Here is a 23,899-nt window from a genome sequence, read left to right on the forward strand (position 1 = left end):
GCCCCACCCCCCCACCCCTCCATGGCCTGACCTGGGCAGGCCAGGACTGGGGCTGCATCCCTCCCCCATTGAAACAAACTGGCTCCAAATCTGTGTCCTGCCCAGCAGTGCCATCCCCCCACTGCCACGAATCCAGCACAGCAAGGGCACCCCCATCCCCTCAGCAGCCTCCCTCCTGCCAGGGCCTCTCCCCTCTGAGGCGCGTCGGCTGGTGCCTCTGCTCTGCCCGCTGGGGCAGCGCTGGCTGCTGTCCCTGGGCAGGGGCAGGGCAGGGCAGGTCCTGCCAGTATTTCTGGCTCTGTCGCAGCAGGCACCCAGCACAGCCTAGGTCCAGACCCAGGCTGCTGGCTGGCTCCTGGCTGCGGCCCCGCTGGGACATGCAGGTGAGCAGCAGCCCTGGGCCCTGTTCCCACCCTGCCAGGACCCCAGCAGATGGCAGCCAGCAGCTGCCTCCTGCCCAGCTGCCGGCTCAGGGGCGTGCAGGCAGTGTCAGTGCAGGAACAGCCTTTATTAAAGCAAAATAACTACAAAAATATAGCTGGAGCCTGAGCCCCAGGCCTCATCTGCTGGAGGAACACAGCTCCTGCCCGGGGCAAGGACTGGCTCAGCCACACAGAGCCTTTGGCTGCGGGGGTCTCGTGCACCTGGCTGGGGGCCGGGCCCGGTCCAAGCCCTCGCGTTTGCTCTCCTCCTCCTCCTCCTCCTCCTCCCCCTTCTCGTGAGCGACACTGCCACGGGCGGAGGCTCCTTACCAGCACCGGGCACGGCTGCCCCAGGCCCAGCCTGGGCCAGGGCAGGTGGTGGAGCGGAGGCTGTCCCCAACCCAGGGTCGGCAGGGGCAGAGCTGCTTCCCCGAGGAGCGCAGCCTGAGCTCCCCCGCGAGCGGGCGGCACTGGGGGGTGCTGGGGGCGGGCACGGCACAGCCTGAGCTCTGCCGGCGAGCAGAGGCGGCCCCGGGGGTCCCTCACTGCTCCTGCGTGCCCCAGGAGATGTAGTCGGGGCGCGTGGCCGCGTGGTACTCGTCGATGAGCTGCTGCACGATCTCCCGCGAGTTGTCCAGCTCGTCGAAGTTCTCCTTGAAGATGTCCTCCTTGCGGAACTGCTCCAGGAAGGCCTCGCGCTTGCGCAGCTTGTCGTACTGCCGGCAGGTGCGCTCGAACAGCTGCAGCGGGGGCAGGCCTCAGCGCGGGGGCAGCGCACGGGCAGGGCATGGGCAGCAGCCTCAGCAGAGGGGCAGCAGCCTCAGGGCAGGGGCAGGCCTCAGCGCACAGGCAGGGCACAGGCAGCGGCCTCAGCCCAGGGGCAGTAGCCTCAGGGCAGGGGCAGACCTCAGCGCGGGGGCAGCGCAGGGGCAGGGCACGGGCAGGGCATGGGCAGTGGCCGCAGCACAGGGGCAGCAGCCTCAGGGCAGGGGCAGACCTCAGCGTGGGGGCAGCGCACGGGCAGGGCATGGGCAGGGCATGGGCAGTGGCCGCAGCACAGGGGCAGCAGCCTCAGGGCAGGGGCAGACCTCAGTGCATGGGCAGGGCACGGGCAGTGGCCTCAGCACAGGGGCAGCAGCCTCAGGGCAGGGGCAGACCTCAGCGCGGGGGGCAGCGCACGGGCAGGGCATGGGCAGCAGCCGCAGCGGCCTTGGGGCAAGGTCCAGCCAGGCTGGGCCCTGCTGTAGCTGTAAGGCAGCAGCCCTCGGGGTCCCCTCTTGCCCCAAGGCTGCCTGTGGCCAGGCAGAGGGAGTCCTGCTGCAGGCTGCTCTTGGGAGAGCCACACCAGGGTGCAGCAGAACTGATGGGACCCCAGAGCAGACCCAAGCCCTGCTGGGCCCCAGCTGGGAGCTGCCCACCCTCGCCCCCATCAGCAGGGCCCGCAGCAGCTATGGAGGAGCCCCAGCACAAGCGGGTTTGTGACTGGCAGCACATCAGGGCCAAGGACAGCAGAGTGCAGCTGAGGGCCCTGCAGGGCCCAGGCAGGGGAGGCAGCTCACCGAGGAGATGTTGGTGTGGTTGGCCATCATCAGGCCGCTGACGCGGTGCGCGGACGGCAGGTAGGGCGACTTGCGCGACAGAGCCACCTGGATGCTGGCAGGGCCCCAGGGGATGAAGTTGGCCAACTTCCGCTCCCGGATCCGCTGCAGACTCTTGTGAACCTGGTGGGGCAAGCAGCGAGAGGCAGCAGGCAGTGGGCAAAGCAGCTCAGTCCCAGGAGCTGCTCCTCACCTCAAGGAGGTGGCAGGGGGAGGCTGCTCCTGACAAGGAGGGAGGTCCCCTGCAGACAGGAGCAGCCTGGGGCCTGCTCTCAGGCACGACTTGGTCTCGCCCCCTGTCCCTACCCAGCGCTGCGCTTTCCCCTGCAGGCTGCGCCGGCACTGTCCAGGAGCTCACCTGCGTAGGATCCACCTCGCCCTGGATGATGTTGAGGATGGCAATGTAGCAGTGGTTGGTCTGCCTGTCTCGCCCAGTGGACACCATCACATTCTTAGGCTGCAGCAATCTCCTCATCACATCCAGCACCGTGGTCTTCCTCACGCTGGCCACCTGCAAGTGCCAGAAGGGCTCAGGGCGGTGGCCGCCCTCCTGCTGCCCTGCACACGCACACAGGAGCAGAGGGCAGCTGGATGCAGAAGCTCTCTCCCTGGGGTTGGAGCCACATGCAGGACAGGGAAATGCCAAAGTCACACCATAGGCACAGCCAGGGTGGGAACCAGAGCGCTGCTGGAGGCTCCAACACAAGGGCAAAGAGCTGCCCCCAGCAGCACAGCTCAGCTCAGCTGAGAGCAGAGGGCCAGAGATGTGCTTCAGCTTGCTGCTGTCACACCTCTGTCCTGTCCTGCTCCCGAGGTAAGGTGCAGGGTGGGGGGCAGGAGTGGTCACTGCCCTGTGCAGTGCCCTGTGCCCTGTGTCCTGCCCAGGGGCAGAGCAGCCACTGCAGTCCCCACGGCTGCCACAGGCTTTGTGCAGGCCAAGGCTGGCACCCAAAGGGGTGCTCATGGCACGGAGCTCGGTGATGGCAGCCCCACTCCAGGCACCGGCTGAGCTGCTGGCTGAGCCCCTCAACACTCCTCCCAGGACACTGCACACCCAGTACCCTTTTCAGAGCCAGCAGCTTTTCAGATTTGCTTCTCTGAGCAACATCCTGAGGAAGCACAGGCAGGAGAGGAGAACAGCAGCTGTTAGCTGGGAGGGAGCTATGACCAGCACAGGGGAGTGCCTCAGAACTGCCCTCTCTGCCCCAGAGGCTGAGTGGGCACTGGCCTGGGGACAAGCTAAGCACAAGCAGCAGCTGAAGAGTGGCAACTCCCTCCCTAAACACAGATTAAGCTCTGGGAAGGGGCTGATGCCTGCAGCCATTGAAATGTCAATGATCCACAGGGCTCTACCCTAAAAGGCCAGGCTGGTGCCCACTGGGGTGGCAGGACTGGCAGGGCTAGCCCTGGGCTCACTCTGATAATTTCCAAGGGCAGCTCTGGTCAGAGCAGGCACTGCCAGCGCCGCCACGACCACGCCAAGGCCTGCAGCAGGTAGCGCAGCACAGGCAGGGCTGACTCATGGCACAGGTGGTGCTGTCACCTGCTGAGGACACGGCCTAGGACATGCAGCATCCAGGGCCAGCTGCAGCAGGGCTGTGGGAGGTGAGGTGCAGCTGCCCTGCGGAGGGGCAGCGTGCCTGGGGGGAGAGGTGCCTGGAGGTGTGGGGGCTGGTGGGGGCAGGGCTGGGAGGGGCAGGGGCAGGGCCGGGAGGGGCAGGGCGGCAGGGGGCAGGGCCAGGAGGAGCAGGGGGGCAGGGCCGGGGCAGGGCAGCAGGGGGCAGGGCCGGGAGGGGCAGGGCCAGGAGGGGCAGGGCAGCAAGGCAGCAGGGCCAGGAGGAGCAGGGGGCAGGGCCAGGGCAGGGCAGCAGGGGACAGGGCCAGGAGGGGCAGGGGCAGGAGGAGCAAGGCCAGGAGGAGCAGGGGCAGGGCCGGGAGGGGCAGGGCAGCAGGGGGCAGGGCCAGAGGGAACAGGGCCGGGAGGAACAGGGCCAGGAGGGGCAGGGCCGGGAGGGGCAGGGCCGGGAGGGGCAGGGGCAGGGCCAGGAGGGGCAGGGCAGCAAGGCAGCAGGGCCAGGAGGAGCAGGGGGCAGGGCCAGGGCAGGGCAGCAGGGGACAGGGCCAGGAGGGGCAGGGGCAGGAGGAGCAAGGCCAGGAGGAGCAGGGGCAGGGCCGGGAGGGGCAGGGCAGCAGGGGGCAGGGCCAGAGGGAACAGGGCCGGGAGGAACAGGGCCAGGAGGGGCAGGGCCGGGAGGGGCAGGGCCGGGAGGGGCAGGGGCAGGGCCGGGAGGGGCAGGGCAGCAAGGCAGCAGGGCCAGGAGGAGCAGGGGGCAGGGCCAGGGCAGGGCAGCAGGGGACAGGGCCAGGAGGGGCAGGGGCAGGAGGAGCAAGGCCAGGAGGAGCAGGGGCAGGGCCGGGAGGGGCAGGGCAGCAGGGGGCAGGGCCAGAGGGAACAGGGCCGGGAGGAACAGGGCCAGGAGGGGCAGGGCCGGGAGGGGCAGGGCCGGGAGGGGCAGGGCAGCAGGGGGCAGGGCAGCAGGGGGCAGGCACTGACCGACTGGTCGGTGGTGAGCGGGGTGTAGCCTGTCATGAGGAAGTGCAGGCGCGGCGTGGGGATGAGGGAGGCGATCAGCCCGATCAGGTCGTTGTTCATGTAGCCAGGGTAGCGCAGCGTGGTGGTGCTGGCAGACATAATGGTGGAGACCTGCAGGGCAGCAGGGGCTCAGCGGCCAAAGCCTCTGGCACCCCTGGGCAGGGCACAGCGCCCTGGCTCCGGGCTGCCCACTGCTGTACAGAGCAGGGTCAGCCCAGAGCGAGCAGGGTGGGGATGCTCCACAGCAGCTTCCCCAGGGGGCAGGGCAGGGCAGAGCCCTCCTCACCAGCTGGTTGATCTGGGAGAAGGAAGGGTTCTGAATGTGCAGCCGGTCCGTGGCGATCCGGTTCAGGGCTGTGTTGTCCAGGACCACCTGCAGGAGGCAACTCAGCTCTGTGGAGAGCCTCGGGGCGGCCCTGGGCACCGGCTCAGCCTGCACAGCCCTGAGTGCCACGGCCTGGCAGAGCCTTCTGCAGCAGGTGGCAGCCCAGGCACTGACTCATGTGTGGGGTGTAAGCAACACTGTCAATGGAGCTGTGCCCCCCACCCGGCCACGCTGCCCAGTGCCCTCCCCTGAGCTCTGCCTAGGGCCAGCCCCAGCAGCTCTGGCACAGCTCCTGCCAGGCAGGAGGCTGCAGAGCAGAGGACACACAGCCAGCCCCTCCTGCCCTGGGAAGGTCTGCTGGATGCTGAAGGGCAGATGCCAAGCTGGGCAGCTCAGCTGGGGGCAGCTCAGAGTCCTTGTCCCCAGCACCACCACATTGCTCAGCCCTGGACCAGGGTGCAGCCCCTGCTGTGCCTGGGGCTTCACACAGCTGCAGCAGAGGGGAGAGCCACATCTGAGCAGCTGGGGACAGAGCTGGCTGCAGGGCTGGCTGCACCCTGGGTGGGCTCTCACCACACAGTCAGCATTCTGGGTCAGCCTCTTCAGGGTCAGCAGGGAGTTGTAGGGCTGCACGACGACGTCGCTCATCTCGTCCTGGTTTGGGAACACTGAGTAGGTCTCCACCAGCTTCTTAGGATACCTGAGGAGAGAGTGCAGCCACCGAAGGGTTAACAGCACCAGGCAAGGGCTCTCTCCTCCCACCAGCTCCCTTCACTGCCTCCAGGGCTCAGGACAGCAGTGAGTCACCAGAGTCAGCTCCCAGGGAGAGGATTTGTCCCAGCAGTGCCTGCCCCAGCAGCAGAGGAGCTGCCAGAGCAGCTGTGGGCCAGGCTGAGCCACCCTTTGCAAGAGGCTGCGAGCTGCAGCAGGCAGGGACGGCAGCACAGAGCCCACAGCTCCAGCCCCCACCCCCAAGCTGCCAGGGTGCCAAAAGGCAGCTGCCAGGTGAGGGTGGCTGAGGAAAGGCAGAGTCTGGAGAGCAGAGCCCAGTCCTAGAGCCTCTGAAGTCCCCAGGCACATCAGGAGCCATCCCTTCCCTGGGCAGCGTGCCAGGCGTTGCACAAGGCAGTGTTTGGGTGGGGGTGGTGGCTCTGAGTCAGCTCTGCAGCTCCCCTCTGGCAGGGTGCCCGGCAGGGTGCCCGGCAGGGCCAGGCTGTGCCAGAGGGCAGGGCCTCACCTGTCATTCAGCCTCTCCAGCAGGTAGGAGCCCAGCCCGGAGCCTGTGCCACCGGCAATGGAGTGGCAAAGCACAAAGCCCTGGAAGGAAGCAGAAGGGAGGCAGCTGGCAGCCCAGCTCAGCCCAGGAGCTGTGCCACTGCCAGCACAGCCTTGGCAGCCGTGGCGAGAACCCTGCTGACAGCAGAGAGCTGGGGCTGGTGGATGCAGAGGGCACCCCTGGCTCCCCCAGACCGTGGCAGCCGTGGGCTCCTCAGCCATTTCTGCTGAGCAGGGGGAATCCACAGCTCTGCACACACCACAGCTGCTGCTCAGGAGCCTCCTGCTCTGCTCCCCCCCCAGAGCAGACCTCAGGACAGCTTCAGGGCAGTTCCCACCTGCTGCAGGTCCGGCAGAGGGTTCTTGGACCTTCCCTTCACTTATTTGACAAAGACATTTTGCTGCCCCCTGTTACCATGTGACAACCTGACACAAGTGCCAGGGAGCCCAGCACAGGCACAGGGATGGTGGCCAAGGTCCTGCCAGCAGCACACAGCGAAGCAGCCAAGGAGCTGCTGGTGCCCTGCTGCCCCTTTCCCTCGGCTGGACGAGAAATTAAGCCGCAGCTGCCTGTGCCCATTCTGTGGGCTGCAGACCACCCAGCCCCAGGCTCCCTGCTCTGCTCCACTGGTTCCAGCACAGCCCTCCTGACCCACAGGGCCTGCACTGCAGGATGAGATGAGTGTATCCTGCTGCAGCTGATGGGATGAGAGCCACAAGGGGGGCAAGGTGCAGTGGGGCAAAGAATAAGCATCATAACTCCTGGAACTCTTCCTGTGGACTGCATCCTGTGGGAACAGCCCAAGGCCAGCAGTGTGTTGGTGGGGAGCAAACAGTAAGAAGTTTCCTGGGGAGGATGAGCAGATGTGATCCTGCTGGGTAAGGTAAGGTCTCCTTTTCCTAGCTCCCTGTCTACACAATCCTCTGCTCAGCACCTAGGAGCAACCCAAACACCTTTACGTGCACCAGGGGCCTGAGCTCAGCCTCAGAAATGAGCAGCCTGGCTCAGAGGAACCCCAAGCATGGCAACCAGGTCCCAGGCCCAGGACTTACTTCCAAGCTGTCGCTGCCATCAGCCTCTCTGTCTATTATATCAAAAATATCTTCGTGGATCTTTTCTCCCTGCAAGAGAAAGCAGAGCAGACCTGGCTCCCTTCCCCCAGGAACCGGAGCAGAGCTCCTCCAGCCCGGTGGGAAGCCGAGCCAAGCCGAGCCGGCAGCGTGACCCTGCACCCAGGCAGCCACAAGGGGCAAGCATCAGCCCCTGCCGGACTGCTGCTTCCTCCGGAAGCCACCCAGGAGGCTGCGGCAGGCTGGGCCCGGGCGGTACCTGGGAGAAGCCGCTGGCCCAGTTGTTGCCGGCTCCGCCGCCGTGCTCCGACAGGTAAATGTTCTCCGGGTTGTAGAGGTTGGCGTAGGGAGAGTTGAGGATGGAGTGGATGACGCGAGGCTCCAGGTCCAGCAGCACGGCGCGGGGGATGTAGTGCTCATCGTCTGCCTGCGGCCAGCGACGCTGCTGTGAGCCCACCCGCTGCAGCGCCCCCTGCTGCAGCCCCTCCCGCTGTGCGCCTCCCTGCACCCCGGAGCAGAACCTGGGCAGGCAGGCAGGCTCGGGGGTGGCTCTTCCCTAGCTGCTCACAGCGCTGACGTCAGGTGGTGGCCATGGTAGCCTCAGCCTCCCGCCTGCCTCCACACCCTGCTCCTCTCCAGGAGCGCAGGTGGGTGGCTGGCAGCCTGCTGCCGGGCAGGAGCCCTCGGCAGAGGCTGCCAGGCAGAACAGCCTGGGGCCAGCAACAGCCCAGAGCTCCCTGACCAGGAAGCAGAGCGACAGTGGGCACAGACAGCCCTGCTGGCATTCACTCGGGCACCCATCGACCCGGCTGGGAGGGCAGGCAGGGGCTGCACGGGAAGGGGCCCAGACCGGTGGTACCTGGTAGAAGAAGACGTCCTTGCGGTCGGTGCCCTCGGTGGCGAATTCCTCCACGATGCCCTCGGGGCTGATGCCATGCTCGGCACAGAGCTGCTTCCAGAACTCGAACCCGACTGCCGGGGGGGAGCGGTTAGAGAGGCCCGGCCAGGCCAGACCGGGTCGGAGCCCGGGGGTACCCCCGGTCTCAAGGCCCCGCCCCGTCTCGGTACGCCCCGCCCCGTCTCGGTACGCCCCGCCCCGGTGCGATAGGCCTCGTCCACGCCTCCTCCAGCATCCTGGCCCCGCCCGGGGCGCGCTCCCTCGACCCGGACCCGCTACGGCCGGCACCGGGCGCCCACTCACTTTGGTTGCCGCACTGGCCCAGCTGGAGGGTGATGATCTCCCGCGGCATGGCGGCCGAGGCTCGGCTGGGCTCGGCTCGGCTCGGCCTGGCTCGGCTGGGCTCCGTTCGCCGCCGGCTCCCGCTCCCGGCCGCGTCTCCCGCCCCGCGCCAACCGCAGTGCGCGTGCGAGCGCCCCACTTCCGGCAGGCGTCGACCCCTCCCAGGCAGCGCGCATGCGCCCGGGGGGAGGCTCCGGCGGCAAGATGGCGGTGCCCTTATGGGGCCGCGCTTCCGGCGCCGCTGGGGGCTGCCATGTCGGCGGCGGCCGGATGTTGATGTCGTGAAGGAGCGATGGCGGCGGCGGGGTCCGGCGGGCCCGGCGAGCGGCAGCGGAGGGTGCAGGCGCTGAGCGCGGCGCTGCGGGGCCGCCTGGGGCCCTACGAGCCGCTGCTGAGCGCCGCGCAGGCCGCCTTGGTGTGGGAGCGGCCGAGCCGCAGCGCGCTGTGGTGGGCGGTGGCGCACGGCCTCTTCTGGTGAGCGGCGGCGGGGCCCGAGCGCGGCCGGCGCGGGGGCGGGAGGCGCGGGGCCGCTGTCCCGCGGGCGTGCCGGGCTGCCGAGCAGCTCCTGGTGTCGGCAGGCACGTCCGCTGCGGCAGAGCGGGGGCGGCAAGCCCCGGGTCGGCTCCCCGCCGCACGCCCCGGGCTGCGGGAGGGTTGGTTTGCTGCCTTCCCCTCGCGGTTTCGGTGGCCGCAGGCAGCCGGGGCCGGGGGTCTGCCCGGCAGCGCGCTCGGGGCTCCTCGTCCCTTTCTCCGTGCCCTGCTGAGCACGTCCGCGGGGGAGGAGCGCTCCTTCGGGTCGTGCCGGCCAGCCGGGGCCCCTGCTGGCTGCGGGCTGCTCACGGCTGGGGCTGGAGCAGGAGCAGCCGGCCCCAGGGCTTGAGAACCGGACCTGCTCCGGTAGACAAAAGGGGACCTGGAAATGCTGATGTCTGCTTCAGCTCTCTCCCTGTCAGCGCGTTCCTGTTATCTAATCAGCACACCCCAACCCCATCTGCAGGCGGCGGAGGAAGGGCAGCAGATGCTGCTTGCCGCTGACAGCAGAGCTGGGAGCCAGGGCTGGGAGCAGAGCTGGGAGCCAGGGCTGGGGAGCAGAGCTGGGAGCCAGAGCTGGGAGCCAGGGCTGGGAGCCAGGGCTGGGGAGCAGAGCTGGGAGCCAGGGCTGGGAGCAGAGCTGAGAAGCCCTGCTGGGAGCAGAGCTGGGAGCCAGGGCTGGGGAGCAGAGCTGGGAGCCAGAGCTGGGAGCCAGAGCTGGGGAGCAGAGCTGGGAGCCAGGGCTGGGAGCAGAGCTGGGAGCCAGGGCTGGGAGCAGAGCTGGGAGCCAGGGCTGGGAGCAGAGCTGGGGAGCAGAGCTGAGAAGCCCTGCTGGGGGCAGAGCTGGGGAGCAGAGCTGGGAGCAGAGCTGAGAGCCAGGGCTGGGAGCAGAGCTGGGAGCAGGGCTGGGAGCAGAGCTGGGAAGCAGGGCTGGGAGCAGAGCTGGGAGCCAGAGCTGGGAGCCAGAGCTGGGAGCCAGAGCTGGGAGCCAGAGCTGGGGAGCAGAGCTGGGAGCCAGAGCTGGGGAGCAGAGCTGGGAGCCAGAGCTGGGGAGCAGAGCTGGGAGCCAGAGCTGGGGAGCAGAGCTGGGAGCCAGAGCTGGGGAGCAGAGCTGGGAGCCAGAGCTGGGGAGCAGAGCTGGGAGCAGGGCTGGGAGCAGAGCTGGGGAGCAGAGCTGGGAGCAGAGCTGGGAGCCAGGGCTGGGGAGCAGGGCTGGGAGCAGGGCTGGGAGCAGAGCTGGGGAGCAGAGCTGGGAGCAGAGCTGGGAGCCAGGGCTGGGGAGCAGAGCTGGGAGCAGAGCTGGGAGCCAGGGCTGGGGAGCAGAGCTGGGAGCCAGGGCTGGGGAGCAGGGCTGGGAGGCAGAGCTGGGAGCAGAGCTGGGAAGCAGGGCTGGGGAGCAGGGCTGGGAGCAGAGCTGGGGAGCAGAGCTGGGGAGCAGGGCTGGGAGCCAGGGCTGAGAGCCAGGGCTGGGAGCAGAGCTGGGGAGCCAGAGCTGGGGAGCAGAGCTGGGAGCCAGAGCTGGGGAGCAGAGCTGGGAGCCAGAGCTGGGAGCCAGAGCTGAGAGCCAGGGCTGGGAGCAGAGCTGGGGAGCAGAGCTGGGGAGCAGGGCTGGGAGCAGAGCTGGGAGGCAGAGCTGGGGAGCAGAGCTGGGAGCAGAGCTGGGAGCAGGGCTGGGAGCAGAGCTGGGAGCCAGGGCTGGGGAGCAGGGCTGGGAGCCAGAGCTGGGGAGCAGAGCTGGGGAGCAGAGCTGGGAGCCAGGGCTGGGGAGCAGTGCTGGGAGCAGAGCTGGGAGCAGAGCTGGGGAGCAGAGCTGGGGAGCAGGGCTGGGGAGCAGTGCTGGGAGCCAGAGCTGGGGAGCAGAGCTGGGAGCCAGGGCTGGGAGCAGGGCTGGGAGCAGAGCTGGGAGCAGAGCTGGGAGCAGAGCTGGGGAGCAGGGCTGGGAGCCAGGGCTGGGGAGCAGAGCTGGGAGCCAGGGCTGGGAGGCAGAGCTGGGGAGCAGAGCTGGGAGGCAGAGCTGGGGAGCAGAGCTGGGAGCCAGGGCTGCCTACTGGAAACGGCAGGAGCAGGCACAGGCCTCTAAAGCAGCCCTATGGAGGCTGGCTGTGGGCACTTGCTGGTTTCTGTTGCTTTGTTCCCAGTGACTGCTTTGGGGTTAGTTTGCCTTGCCCCTTGTGTGTGGCACAGAGCTGGTCAGTGCTGAGCTGTGTGTTCCTTCCCCCCAGGTTTGTTGCTCTGACTTCTCTTCGCTCGCTCTTCCTGGTCTCGCTCACCCTCATGGTAGTTGTTTGTCTGGATCAGTGGAAGCACAAAATCTGGCCTGAAATTGGAGGTAAGGCACAACATTTGAGCTGGTTTCAGCTAATCAGGTACAGGGTTTAGCCCCAGCAGTGCAGGCTCTGCACTGCCAGGAGTGAAGCAGGTAAAATCCTGGGCCTCCCTGTGAGCCTAGAGGCAGGCTGGAGCACCATAGGTGTGTCCTTGCTGGGGCTGGAGAAACCTCACCCATGCAGACATGAGAAGAGCTTCCTGGGTGCTGACTCTGGGCCAGCAGGAAGCTGTGCTGGTGTGTGTGAGGCAGTGATTCACCTCCTGGGCCCTGGGGGCTGGAGCAGGCACTGGGAGCACAGGTAGGACATGAGTGGATTCCTCCCCAGGCTCTGTGCCTCAGGAGTAGGTCCCAGACGTGCTGTGGAGCAGAGCCTTGGACAGGCTTCGTGGCTCTTCCTGAGGCTCACCTGAAGCTGTGGCAGACAGAGCAGCTTGTGCTGCTGCTGCTGTGCTCACAGACACTACCCACAGCAGCTCAGGGCTGGCTGTGCCTGGGCAGGCTGCTTTGCAGGCAGTGTGGGTGGCTTGTGTGCTCCCAGGTGGTTCCTGAGCCAACTCCCAAGTACAGCTCCCAGCTCTCTTTCAGTTCTCTGTCCTTCTTGGGAAGCCTTTAAAGCCTTCCATGGTTTCTAGCAGCTGCTTGGCTCAGGCTCTGTAGCTGAAATGTTCTGACTTACCAGGAGGTGTCTGCAGCTCCCTCAGAGCCCTGGTTTCAGTGTGTCAGGGTAGCTGCTGCATCTTAGGGGCACTCTTCAGAGCCCGGTCTGGCTGGCTGCTGCCTCTCAGCAGCAAGCTGTGCTGCCTCCACCAGCTGCAGGCTGCTGTTGCCAGCTGCAGGCTGCTGTTGCCAGCTGCAGGCTGCTGTTTGTCAGTGTGACTGGAGCAGCCTTCCAGGCAATGTCCCACAGGCAGTAAGGAGCACCAGGGAGGCTCCAGCAGTCTTACTCTGTCACATGCCTGTGTTCAGAGCATGCTGCAGAGCAAGGCCTCTGCAGTCCTTCGCTGCAGGAGTTCCCCAGCTCATGAAGGCCTCCCTGAACTGCCAGGGGCTCAGCACTCCCCAGCAGACTCCCCACAACTAACAGTGTTTGTTCTTCATGTTGTAGGGGCAAGACCTGGCGAGGTAGACAGTGAGAGGTAGGAAACTGCTCTGCTGTGTGCCCCTCTGCTGTCACACCTTGGCCTTACTGCTTGCACGTGCTGGTGACCTGGGCTGCTCAGAGAGGGGAGAAGGGAGCTGCTCAGTGGAGGGAGAAAGGAGCCCTGGACTCTGTTGAGCTGCTGGGAGGTTTTTGGTTGGCCCCAGCCATCATCAGACACTTGCTGTTTGCCCTCGTCCTAGGCTCCAGTGGTGCCTGGGCCCTGCAAAACTGCCCCTGCCACTTCCCCCTGCACCCTTAAATTAGAGGTGCAGCTCCTTTTGTAAGGGCCTCCAAGAGCAGCAGAGCAGCATTTCTGCTGGGACTAATGAAGTGCTTGAGTCTGGACAAGGGAGCATTTAACAAGCCTGCTCCTGAAGCTGTTGCTGCATAGCTATGGTCTGAGTGCAGCACTCCTCATGGGTTGGGAAACAGCTGGGGTGTTGTCCTGCTAATGGCACCCTCCTGTGCTGGCACACCTTGCTGCTGGCTGCTCAGCTCCTCATTAATCACTTCAGCTCTTGCCAAAAGACAGCTTCTTAAGTCTTGTTTTCAGGAGGCCCAAGTACAAAAGGAGCTGCTCCTAGCCCTGAGTGCTTGTGACTGGCACCTAGGCAGCACAGAGCTTGCCAGAGGCGATGCCCCTGGCCTAACCCAGCAGTAAGGTTCCATGCTGCTTGGGGACCCTGTGTTGAGTCCCTGGGGGCTGCACCTGACTAAGTAAAGGCAGAAAAAGCAAATGGCTTCCTTTGATTTGCTTCTGCACTGCCCTTCCCCTCCAGCAGCATGGAAGGTGGTCTGAGCCCAAGGCTGGGGGATGGAATCCCTGCTGCTGGGGGCAGCTGGGGCCCGCAGAGAGCCTTGGCAGGAGCGCTGCTTGCGGGGAGGTGGTGGGGAAGGGCAGGCTGGGCCTCATCTCCAGAGCTCAGCACTGGGGGAGGGAACTACTGAGAGGAGTTTGTAAGAGATGATCTCTGCTCTGCTGAACTGCTGCACTCTGAACTCTTCCCTTGGCTGCAGCTGGGGCTACGTCCACCCGCGGCTGCTCGGGGTGCCGGAGCTCTGCCACCATCTGGCTGAAGGATGGGTGGCTGCCACCAACTTCTTCAGTAATCTCCTGGTTTTCAAGAGGCAAAACCCTGGCAAGGTGAGAATGTGGAGGCCTCAGCTAATGAGATGTGTGGTGTGGAGCCTCTGCTGAGTGCTGGTGTCCTCCCATGGTGGCGCCCGGCACGGGCTGAGCGTGGGGATGTGAGAGGTCACCACGGGAGGCCTCCCACAGCATCGTGGCTGTTAAGTGGAGAGGGGAGGAAAGCAGAAGCAGAAGACTGAGCCTGTGCAGGAGGGAGGAGAAAGCCAGTGTCAGTCTGCCTGCAGCAGTGAGATGAAGCTTAGCTGCTCCACCTGCAGCTTTCTGGCTTTTCCAAGTGTCTGTCAAACTCCTCTGGAGCTGGAGGTGTCTGGGTGTTGGTTTCTTCCTTCTCTCTTTCTGAGCCCTGTGCAAAGAGAAGCCTGTAACACACTGGTCCTGTCCTTGTCCTTTTGACCCTGAAGAGTTCTCTCTCCTTTAGCCTCTGCCTTGCTTTTAATTGAGCAGCTCAGGGAAGCTGCTCATCTTCTGAGGCAGGGTCCTGGTCTGCTGCCTGTAGCTCTGATGTCATGGGGGGGTTCCCAGCTCCTGTGTCTGCAGTGGTGCTGCAGAAGGGCAGCTGAGTGCTGGGGAGGCTTCCCCGACCTGACCCCGAACCTGCAGAGGAGAAGACAGGAACTGGGTGACTGCTGCTCAGCCCTGGGCACTGACTGCCTCCCATGTCTCCAGTTTTGCCTTCTAGCCTGTGGAGTCTTCACTTTCCTGGCTGTCCTGGGCCGGTACATCCCTGGGCTCCTGCTCTCCTACCTGCTGTGTAAGTAGAGCTCTGCCAGGCAGGGCTGCCTCGGGAGGGGCAGAGCTGCGCGGGGTCACTGGGGCTGGGGCTGCCCTGCTCAGAGGGAAGGCTTCTGTGAATGGCTTCAAAACTGGAATCAGTACATTCTGCCTGAGTGTGCTGGTTCCTGACCAGGACTCTGAGGTCTGTGGTCCAGAGGGAATGTGTCTGAGTGCTTGGTAACCAGCGGTCAGAGCAGCCGGAGCTGGCCTCCCCACAGGGTGAAACTGGCGGAGTTCTATCACCTGCTGCATGCACTGCACACCTCGCTGTGTGCTGCACTGCATGGCACAGCAGGCACTGTGTCTGCACCCTGAGCAAGCTCCTAACCAGCATTCCCACTCACCCAGTGCTCCTCATCCTGCTGTGGCCCCTTGCTGTGTACCACAGGCTGGGGCAGCGCTTGTACCTGCGGCTGGAGCCGGCTCTGCAGCGGCTGGACTTCAGCGTCCGAGGCTACATCATCTCCAGGCAGCGAGAGAAGCAATGTAAGTCTCTGTGCCCTGCTCCTGACCCTTCCACACCCACCTTGGGCCCTGGGACAGGCTGTGAGTCCAGCTCTTGGAGGGGCTGCATGTCTGGCATGGCTGCCACTCCACTGCCCTTGGCAAATACTTGGTGCTGCTTTGGGAAGGGAACAAAGCAGCTCTGCCTGCACAGGAGCTCCCGAGGAGCAGCTGCCATAAGCTCCTCGTGGTGCTGAGCTGCTCCCCCTCTCTGCTGCCAGAGCTGCCTGTTCCACATGGCAGCTGCACTGACAAGAGGGAGGACTCAGTGCAAGGTGGGTGCTAAACCCTCATATCAGCTGCAGCTCTGCAGCAGCCCAGGTCAGAAATGACCACATTGCTCTGCTGTGGAACAGGGCCTGCTGGGTTGTGTTATGGCCAAGCTTGCCAGCTGAGGTGTCTGCTGATGGGCCCTGGGCTGGTCCCACAGCCCTGTCCTGGGGCAGTAATGAGCTCTGGTTTCTGGCAGTGCGTCGCAGAGCCCTTCACCAGGAGGCTGTGGAGGATGGGAGTGACAGCGAGGAGGAGCTGGCTGCCTTCTGCCCCAAGGTAACCAGAGGAAGGGGAAGAGCTCAGCTGAGCAAGGAGCAGCTGGGCCTGGGACTGTGCTGTGTGTGGCCCTGTGCCCAGCACTTTGCAGCAGAGCTGTGGTGGCAGATCAGATGGGGATGGTCTCCATCTGTGGAGGCCTTTGTGGTCCTCACTGCAGCATGTCCAGAGCTGCTTCTACCACCTACAGCCTCCTAGGAGAGTGTGACATGAGCCTCGGCTGCCAGCCTCCCACCAGCAGTGGGCTTAACTGGCAGCCAGTGGATCATATGTTTGGTCTTGAGGCACAGCAGTAAGCTCTGCAGTATTTGATTGGTGTCTCCTGTTCCCCAGCTGGATGACTCTGTGGTTGCCAAGGAGTTAACCATCTCCGACTCGGAGCACTCGGACGCGGAGGTTTCCTACACAGAGAACGGAATCTTCAACCTCTCCCGGGGCCAGACCCCCCTGACCGAGGGCTCCGAGGGTGAGGGCAGCTGGGCAGCTCTGGAGGCTGTGGGACAGGAGCAGGAGCTGCTGTGATGGGCTGGAGGAGGGTCTGGGTGTCTCGCTGTGTGATGTCTGTTGCTGGCTGAGAGAAGCTGGAGCTCCCTCTTTGTCCAGGGCTGATCTTCCTGTGGTGCTCCCCTGGAGCAGTGTCAGGTCCTGCTCTGCTGCTCTCTGGCTGCAGGGAGAGAGGCTGCAGCACCCAGCCTGGGGCAGGGAGTGCTTTGCTTTGGCAGTGTGTCTGGTGCAGCACCTGCACTGCTTGGAGTGAACTGGGAGGTCAGTGGCCTCCTGAGTAGCTGTGAGGGGAAGTTGAAAGGCTTTGGTCTGTCCTGGAGGAGGTGGCCCAGCCCCGTGAGCCTGGCTGCAGGGGGTCTGCTGTGTGTTCAGAGCACCTTCTCCTTTTCTAGACCTGGATGGACACAGTGACCCAGAGGAATCTTTTGCCAGGGATCTCCCTGACTTCCCTTCCATAAACCCCGAAGCAGCTGGCTTCGACGAGGAGGACGACACCAGCATTGGGATCCCCAGCCTGGCCTTCCGCTCGCAAGCCTCGGAGGCTGCACCGCTGCCGCCGGAGCAGGAGCCGGGCCCGCTGCCAGCCGTGCAGCACCTCACCAACAACATTGCTGGCTTTGTCACCAGGGGGGTGATCCAGCTGGCACTCTCGGGGGGCCCCCAGGCAGGCTCCGCTCGCAGCCAGCAGCCCCCGAGAGCCGCGAAGCCCTTCCTCAGGGCGGGCAGCTCGGACTTGGACACGGACGCGGAAGGAGATGACTTTGAGCTGCTGGATCAGTCTGAGCTGAACCAGCTGGATCCTGCTGGCTCACGGGGCCAGTAGACCCCCAGCACCTCCCTCTGGTTTTCTGTTGTGCTTCATGGAGGGAGCCCTGGAAGGAGAAGTTTTGCACAGTTCTCTGGACGGTCTCCTGTGTGATATGAGTGAGGCGACAGCCAGCCCCAGGAGCACCTCTGTGACTCTGTAGCCTTGCTTGGGTTTGAAAATAAACTGCACTGGTAACTGGTAGGGAAAAGCACTGATGTGAGAGCCCCACAATCACCACTGCCCTGCACTGCCTGCTGGATGCTGCTTGCTCCAACTCTCCTCGCCTAAGACAGCAACTGTGGGGTTGCAGCTGCGGAGGTCGCTGCTCAGACCGAGCCGGTGTCACTGAGGACCATCCCAAAGCCAACCTTCCAGGGCTGCTCTGTAACTGTCTGGGTGAACAGGATTCCTTTTGCCCTCGGACTGAGAGTCTGGGACTCGATGCTGTTTTGTCTGAGACAACCCTTCCTGCTCCTGAGATGTCCACAGAATCCAGGTCTTCTCTCCCAGCAATACCTGGGTAGGAACAGTCCCCCTGCTCCTGCTGTGGGCCCACCAGTGTCTGACCACAGTGTTTGTATTTGCCCTGGCCCCAGCCCTGGGTTCCAGCTTTCCAGTGATGTTTTGTAAGAGACACAATGGCAATAAGACAGCAACTGTGACCAGAGTCCCGTGAAGAACATCACCTGTGGCAGCTGCTCTTCTCTTGCTTTCCTGAGATTGTGGACTAATGCTTTATGGAGCCCCTCCCCGTGCCCCCCGGCACGCAGGGGGTTGGACAGCGGGGACCCAGCCTCTTGGCTTTTCTGGAGGAGGGGAGGGGTGGGGCTGGTTTGCCCAGATCTGCCCTGGCCCTGGGGGTGACCCTGGGGACAGCCACTGCTTCCAGCCTGAGCCACCCGTGACCGAGGAGTTTGTGCCATCGTGGTCACGTAAATAAACCAGCATCTGAGGGGGGAGAGAGGCGCTACCAGCCGGCCCCGCCCTCCCCCCCCCGCCGTTGCTTTGTCTAAGCCATAGAGCCCGGTTCCGGTCACCTCCGTGCAGTGAAGAATGAAGCTCTTCAGGGAGCCCTTTCTCTGCCTGTTGTGTCTAAATGCGCCCGCGAGCACCGGCCAGGGCCGGCGTCAGGCGGGAGGAGGGCGTCCTCAGCCCCGGGTAGCTGGAGGCTGTCGGTAACGAGTTGTGTTTCACAAGCACAGCCTCTGCGGCTGGCGGGGAGCGGCGTGTGCGGGGATGGGGGAGAGGCCTCAGCTGCCGCGGGAGTGCGGAAGCCCTGTCCCGGCGCTTCCCGGCTGCAGCGCCGCCCTGCGGCAGCCAGGCCCGGGCCGAGCGGGGTCCTCCCACCGGGCGGAGCGGGGCAGCCGCCTGGTGTCTTGGGTCCGCCCCTCGGGGCGTGGTTCCGCGGTCCCCGCCAATCGCAGCAGCTGCGCTCCCTCTGATTGGCGGGCGACGTGCCGGAAGTGCGTCACGGCGGCGGCCGGGAGCGGGAGACAGCGGTGCGGACGGAGGGAGAATGAGCAAAGGCCGTGAGGGCCCCGCGGCGGGCGGTGAGTGAGGGAACGAGTTCCGGGCGGCCGGTGAGGGAGTGCCAGGTGGCCGCCGCCCACTTGTTACCGTCCCGCTCCGGCGGCACCGGTGACGTGCAGTCTGTCCGCAGGAGGCGGCGCCGCCGCCGTCCTGCTGCGGTACCTGCGGGAGCAGAACCGGCCGTACAGCGCCCAGGACGCCTTCGGGAACCTGCAGCGGGAGCACGGGCTGGGCAAGGCGGTGAGCGGAGCCGGGCCGGGGGGCGAGGGAAGGGACGGGCGGAGTCCCGGCTGACGGCACCGGTCCGCTGACGGCACCGGTCCGCTGACGGCACCGGTCCGCTGCAGGCCGTGGTGAAGGCGCTGGAGCAGTTAGCGCAGCAGGGTCGCGTCCGTGAGAAGGCCTACGGGAAGCAGAAGATTTACTTCGCTGACCAGGTAAGCCACGGCCTGGGTGCCGTCCTCGCCGGCCCCCGCCCCCCTGACCCGCTGCCTCGCCGTAGGAGCAGCTCCCGGCCGCCAGCGACACGGAGCTCCGCGGCCTGGACGAGCAGATCGCTGCGCTCTCCGCCAAGCTGCAGGCGCTGCAGCAGAGCTGCCGGCAGATGGAGGCAGGTGAGGGCGTCTGGCCGGCCGCTGCAGCGCTGGCAGCAGCTGGAGCCCCGCGGGCCCCGTCGGTGACTGGCGTCATCCTTCCAGAGCTGAAGGACCTGAACAGCTCCATGACAACTCCTGAGATGGCCAAAGAGCTTGGGGAGCTGAAGAAGGACTGCAAGAGTTACACCGAGAAGCTGGAGAGGATTAAATCTGCCACCAACCACGTGTCCCCAGAAGAAAAAGAGAAGGTGAAGAGCTGCCCGGGCCCGAGGGGAGCAGGGTGGGGCTAGGCCTGCCACACCCTGTCCCCAGCCCAGCTGACAGTGAACAACAGAGGGTGGGGATTGTGTGTGACCTGGGCTGCTCCCCAGAGCCTGTGTGCGAGTCCAGGGTGGTGACAGCTCCCTGGGTGCCTTCAGCCTGAGCTGCCTCTTGCAGACCTTTGCCAGGGGCAGTCACCTGCTGCTTGGCCTGGCTTGGGGGATCCATGCCAAGCAGGGTTCAGATCCCTGCAGGGGCTTGCTGGGCTGCTGCCTGCAGGCCTCTGCCGTTGTGGCTGTTGCAGGTCTGCAGCGAGCAGCAGCTGTACTGCAGGGAGTGGCGCCGGCGCAAGCGGATGGTAAGGGTCGTGGGGTGGGTGGGCAGTGCCAGGGTGCTGGCACTGACAGGCCTGTAGGGACACTGCTGCCCCTGGGGCCTCACAAGTTCGAGGAAGACTCATGGCCACCAGGGTGGTCCCCCAGGAAGAGGCCAAGTTGTCTGGCCCCGGGGAGCAGAGCGAGGCCTCAGTTGGCTGCTCCCCTGCTGTCCCTCCAGCACTGCTGGCCTGTGACCCCCCCCCAGGGCAGGGACACTGCAGGAGAGCTGCAGTGGTGGTGCCTGGCACTGCTCTCAGGGCACCTCTGTCTCACCAGGCAACTGAGCTGCTGGATGCCATCCTGGAGGGGTACCCCAAGAGCAAGAAGCAATTCTTTGTGAGTAGAGCTGGGCTGGGCCCTGTGGGGATGGTGACCACGCTGTGGCCACCACCCTGCTGAGCTGCTCTCTGCCTCTCCAGGAGGAGGTTGGGATAGAGACAGACGAGGACCACAACGTGAGGCTGCCCACAGCTGTCTGAGCTGCTGCTGCTGGAGCTCAGCTGGGCTCTGCCCTCTGCCTGCAGGCTCAGGCTGGCACTGTCTGGTTGTACATGTTTGGGTTAAAAGGTTTTGCAGCTGGGGTGCAGGGGGTGACAGCACTGGGCCCCTCTGGGGATTCATTTCTGCCTGCTCTTCAGTGCAATGAGCTGCTTGGCAGTGTGGAGCCCCTGCTCCAGTGAGAGGGGAAGGGGCTGAGTGCTACCAAGAGGCACAGCCCCCTGAAACAGGAGGGGTTTGGTTCAGCTCTGCTGTGCTGGGGTGGTTTGTGCAGAGGGTGCTGGGGAGGGTTTGGGAAAGGCCAGAGCCAGGAGTGACCAACTTGAGCCACAAGGACCAGGCTGGGCTTCCAGCACCTCCCTGTCCCCCATCTGCTCCAGGGGGAAGCTCCAGGCCCTCAGCAGCAGAAGGATCATTAAAACATTCAGCAAAATTTATTTAATTACTTTTCACAATAGAAAAATATTTTGCTTTCTGTGAGGTCTGTAAAGCTCCAACCCTGCCCAGGGCAGGACACAGCTCCTGGGGCTCAGCCTGGGCCCTGGGTGCCACCCTGCTGCCCCCCAGGGGAGTCCCAGCTGCCCTGTCTGTGCTGGATGGGTGAGGTCCAGCTCTGGGCTCCCAGAGCTTTGCAAAGGGCACAGAAACACAGGGAGGGGGAGGAGTTGTGTGTCATAATTATCCCCTGGGTGGGTTCTCTGCTGCCAAAGCCGGGCAGAAGCAGCAGCTCAGACACGCTCCTGCTGCTGTAGCACTGCCCTGGGGGGGGCACAGGGAGCAAACCCTGCTGCTGTGTGTCCCAGGGAGCCTCTGCAGAGCTGACACTGAGCACTGCAAGAGGAATTTGGTGATGCACAGAGAGAAAATAAAACCAAATCAAGGCTGGGGGTGCTGTGAGAGCTGCCTGGGGGATGGTGTGAGGAAGCTGGGAGATGCCCACCCCTGGTGTCTTTCACCAGAAACCAGCAGTTTCTTTCCTCTTCCCTGGGTCAGAGGAGCTGTGTCTGAGGCCTGTGCTTAGCTCTGCTCCACAGCTGAGTCAGTGGCACAGGCAAACCCCTCCCAGCTGCCTGAGCTGCAGCCACCAGCCCCTCCCAGGCCCTCTGCCCCTTTCCAAGTCCCTGCAAACACTGGGTAGCATCACCTGCGGCAGGAGCTGTGGAGCTGCCTTTGCACAGCCTTGGTTTGGTTTGTAGTTAATGCAATAAATAATTGAAAGAAGCTCTGAAAACAGCCAGGAGGGAGCTGGCTCAGCCCTCCCCATGCCCAGCACCCAGGCCCCTGGGCAGGAGGTGCTGGCCTCGGGTGCAGAGGCCCCGGAGCGGCTCAGTAGAGTTGAGTCGTCAGCTGGTGCAGGACTCCGATCACGATGTCCCGCAGGGTCTGTGGCACAGGAGGTGCTGTCAGCAGCCCTCCACCCACCCAGCCTGGGACAGCCCCTGGCACTGCCATCTGTGGTGCCAAACACCCACCCAAGCAAGCACCCACCTGGGCAGTGCTCCCCCCTCCCCTCCCCTGGGTTTCTTAACACCCAGAGCACCTTCAGGTACCCCAAGGGCAAATGGCAACAAGCAGGATGCTCCTGAGCTGCTGCAGCCTGGCCAGCTTTATGCCAAACCAGTCCAGCAGCTGGAGTGGGAGAGGCCAGAGCCCCCCCCCCCAGCCCCATCTCCCCCTGCTCTGACCACAGCCCACCCACAGCCCTGCTCACCTGGGGCTTGCAGTGCTCCTCGATCCAGCTGAAGACACAAGCTGAGAGCTCCTGAAAGCTTGTGACCGAGATGGAGGCGTTGAAGGACTGGAACAAGGAGTCCATGATGCCTTGGAAAACGTTGAACTTCACCTCGTCAGAGACCTGCTCCTTGCCCTCGTTGGGGTTGTCCTGATGAGCTTTCACGATCTGCTCATAGTTCCTGGAACAGAGCAGCAGCACAGTGAGCCCCCCCAGGACCATGGGGCACAGCTCCCTGCCTGCTGCTGCCCCTGAGAACTGCAGCAGGAGAGGGAGGTCCTGCTGGGAAGCTGCAGCTGCTGCCTTACACTTTCATGATCTTCAAGGCCATCACATCTTTCCTAAGGGTAGAAACTTCCTCCTCTTGCTTCTTCTTTTCCTTGTGCAGGAACTGGATGTAGTCAATGGCTAAACATGAAGACACTGAGTGAGGATCTGAGAGCAGGCACAAGCCCCTGTGATCCCCACAGAAGGTGTCCCAGGGGAAGTGGCCAGCACCTGGGCTTCCCCAGAGCATCAGGGCCCCAGCAGCCCCCAGGGAGCTGAACCTGCACACTGCATGGCTCCAGCAAGGCGCTCTGGGTGTTGGCATCACCCCTGCCCTCTTCCCAGCCTCAAAACTCACTTTTCTGGAGGACAATGGCCTTGCTCAGCTTCTGGGAGCCTATGGAGAAGTCCTGCTGCTCACAGGTGGGGACGATGGCCTGCAGGTCATCGTAGCCTTTCTGAAGGGAAGCCACAGCGCAGCTGTCGGAGCTCAGCTTGCTTCAAAGGGGTCAGACCCCAGCTCCTAGCACGCTGCCAGCCAGTGCCAAGGCAGCTGCCAGCAGGCTGTGCTGAGGGCAGACAGGGCAGCAGGAGGAGCCCTGGCACCAGCCAGTCCCTGCTTACCTTGATGGCATCTCGCCGCTTGCGCTCCGCCTGGGTGTGTGCCCTCCGGCGCTGGTCCTTGTAGGACTCCTTGTAGGGCTCCTGGTGGTAGTCGCTGTCCTCATCATCTGTGCCAGCAGAGCTCAGGTCAGCGTGGAGCCCAGGGACCGCCCAGCAGCGTGGGCTGGGGGCTGTCACCGTGCAGCCCTGCAGGCTGCAGCCAGCCCCTGGATGTTTCCATTCCCTGGGACAGTCCTGGGCTGGGGTCCCCAGCGCAGCAGCTGGCTCCAGCAAGCTGGGCCAAGGGCAGGCACTACAGGGGGCTCTGAGAACCCCAACGCCCCTACACCCACCCCGGGGGGCACACCCTGCCAGGCACCCTCAGCACTGAGGGGTGCTGGAGCCCTGCTACCTGCTGGGCACCACCACAAGCAGAGACCAGAGGTCGCAGGGGACGCTCCCCGCGGGCACACCTGTGTTGGGGACAGAGGAGGCGCTGGTGGAGCCGATGCTGTTGGCTCGGGACACCATGTTCCCCTTCCTCGCGTTCTCCATGAAGAGTGCTGCAAGAGCAGTTCCGCCGTGAGGGGCAGACCCGGATGGGTGACCAGGGCAGGGCAGGTCGCCAGGCGGCCGCTGCCACCGTCCCGCTCACAACGAGCGGCGGCTGTGACCGCGCGGGGGTGGCCCGGGGCCGGAACCCTACCTGAGTCCAGGCCATTGTCGCTGTAGGCTGCGTCCACCTTGCGCAGGGCCGGCGGGAGGAGAGAGGTCAGCTGGCCCGGGGCGGCGAACAGCGGCCCCGCGCCCGGCGCCGCTCCCCGCGGAGCTCCGGTTTGCCCAAGCAGCACCCCTCGCCCTTCAGCTCCGGTCCCCGCGCTCCCGGCGCCCCCCGCCTTGACCCTGGCCCCCTCGCTCTCCTTTACCCGAGCCCGCACTCGGTCTGGCCGCCGCCGCCCCGCCTCAGCCCAGCGCCCGCAGCCCCGCGGCCTTGGTGGGGCCAAACTGCCCGGGCACGGGCCCAGTCCCGCCGACCGGACCTACCTTCCCCCACGAATCCTCGGCGGCGGCGCCGGGCGGCTCCGCCATCTTCCGCCCGCCCCGGTCATGTGACCGCCGCAGGGACCGACGGGAGACACAGCCCCCAACGCGCCGCTCGTCCGAGCCGCCAGAGGGCGCCCGCGCACGCCCCGCCCCGCGCCGCCCGCTCTGCCCCGCCCC

The 23,899-nt window shown here is 65.0% G+C and overlaps 4 protein-coding genes across 4 annotated transcripts; 2 read left to right on the forward strand and 2 right to left on the reverse strand.

Moving 5' to 3' along the window:
• Positions 1 to 489: 489 nt before the first annotated feature.
• Positions 490 to 8,651, reverse strand: TUBG1 (tubulin gamma 1). The gene is made up of 11 exons (XM_068167067.1): positions 8,486 to 8,651; positions 8,144 to 8,256; positions 7,544 to 7,711; positions 7,267 to 7,335; positions 6,176 to 6,255; positions 5,512 to 5,638; positions 4,900 to 4,986; positions 4,575 to 4,724; positions 2,379 to 2,531; positions 1,982 to 2,143; positions 490 to 1,162 (listed from the first exon to the last, which is right to left on the reverse strand). The coding sequence occupies exons 1-11, from the start codon at positions 8,532 to 8,534 to the stop codon at positions 965 to 967; spliced, it is 1,356 nt and encodes a 451-aa protein (XP_068023168.1). The 5' UTR covers positions 8,535 to 8,651; the 3' UTR covers positions 490 to 964.
• Positions 8,652 to 8,728: 77 nt separating this feature from the next.
• Positions 8,729 to 17,884, forward strand: RETREG3 (reticulophagy regulator family member 3). The gene is made up of 9 exons (XM_068167070.1): positions 8,729 to 8,998; positions 11,278 to 11,384; positions 12,490 to 12,520; positions 13,543 to 13,669; positions 14,342 to 14,426; positions 14,798 to 14,935; positions 15,423 to 15,502; positions 15,836 to 15,968; positions 16,399 to 17,884. Exons 1-9 carry the CDS (start codon positions 8,817 to 8,819, stop codon positions 16,827 to 16,829), a joined length of 1,314 nt encoding a protein of 437 aa, XP_068023171.1. The 5' UTR covers positions 8,729 to 8,816; the 3' UTR covers positions 16,830 to 17,884.
• A 368-nt stretch (positions 17,885 to 18,252) lies between these two features.
• Positions 18,253 to 20,513, forward strand: PSMC3IP (PSMC3 interacting protein). The gene is made up of 8 exons (XM_068167075.1): positions 18,253 to 18,364; positions 18,475 to 18,584; positions 18,692 to 18,781; positions 18,847 to 18,958; positions 19,043 to 19,188; positions 19,506 to 19,559; positions 19,855 to 19,914; positions 19,998 to 20,513. The coding sequence occupies exons 1-8, from the start codon at positions 18,331 to 18,333 to the stop codon at positions 20,055 to 20,057; spliced, it is 666 nt and encodes a 221-aa protein (XP_068023176.1). The 5' UTR covers positions 18,253 to 18,330; the 3' UTR covers positions 20,058 to 20,513.
• MLX (MAX dimerization protein MLX) lies at positions 20,489 to 23,805 on the reverse strand. The gene is made up of 8 exons (XM_068167074.1): positions 23,723 to 23,805; positions 23,385 to 23,421; positions 23,152 to 23,241; positions 22,700 to 22,806; positions 22,434 to 22,533; positions 22,117 to 22,216; positions 21,788 to 21,989; positions 20,489 to 21,459 (listed from the first exon to the last, which is right to left on the reverse strand). The coding sequence occupies exons 1-8, from the start codon at positions 23,765 to 23,767 to the stop codon at positions 21,403 to 21,405; spliced, it is 738 nt and encodes a 245-aa protein (XP_068023175.1). The 5' UTR covers positions 23,768 to 23,805; the 3' UTR covers positions 20,489 to 21,402.
• Between the last annotated feature and the right edge of the window lie 94 nt (positions 23,806 to 23,899).

This window comes from Melanerpes formicivorus, unplaced genomic scaffold (assembly GCF_026170545.1).
Source record: "Melanerpes formicivorus ecotype bairdi unplaced genomic scaffold, bMelFor1.0.p_v2 SCAF_112, whole genome shotgun sequence".
NCBI lineage: Eukaryota > Metazoa > Chordata > Aves > Piciformes > Picidae > Melanerpes > Melanerpes formicivorus.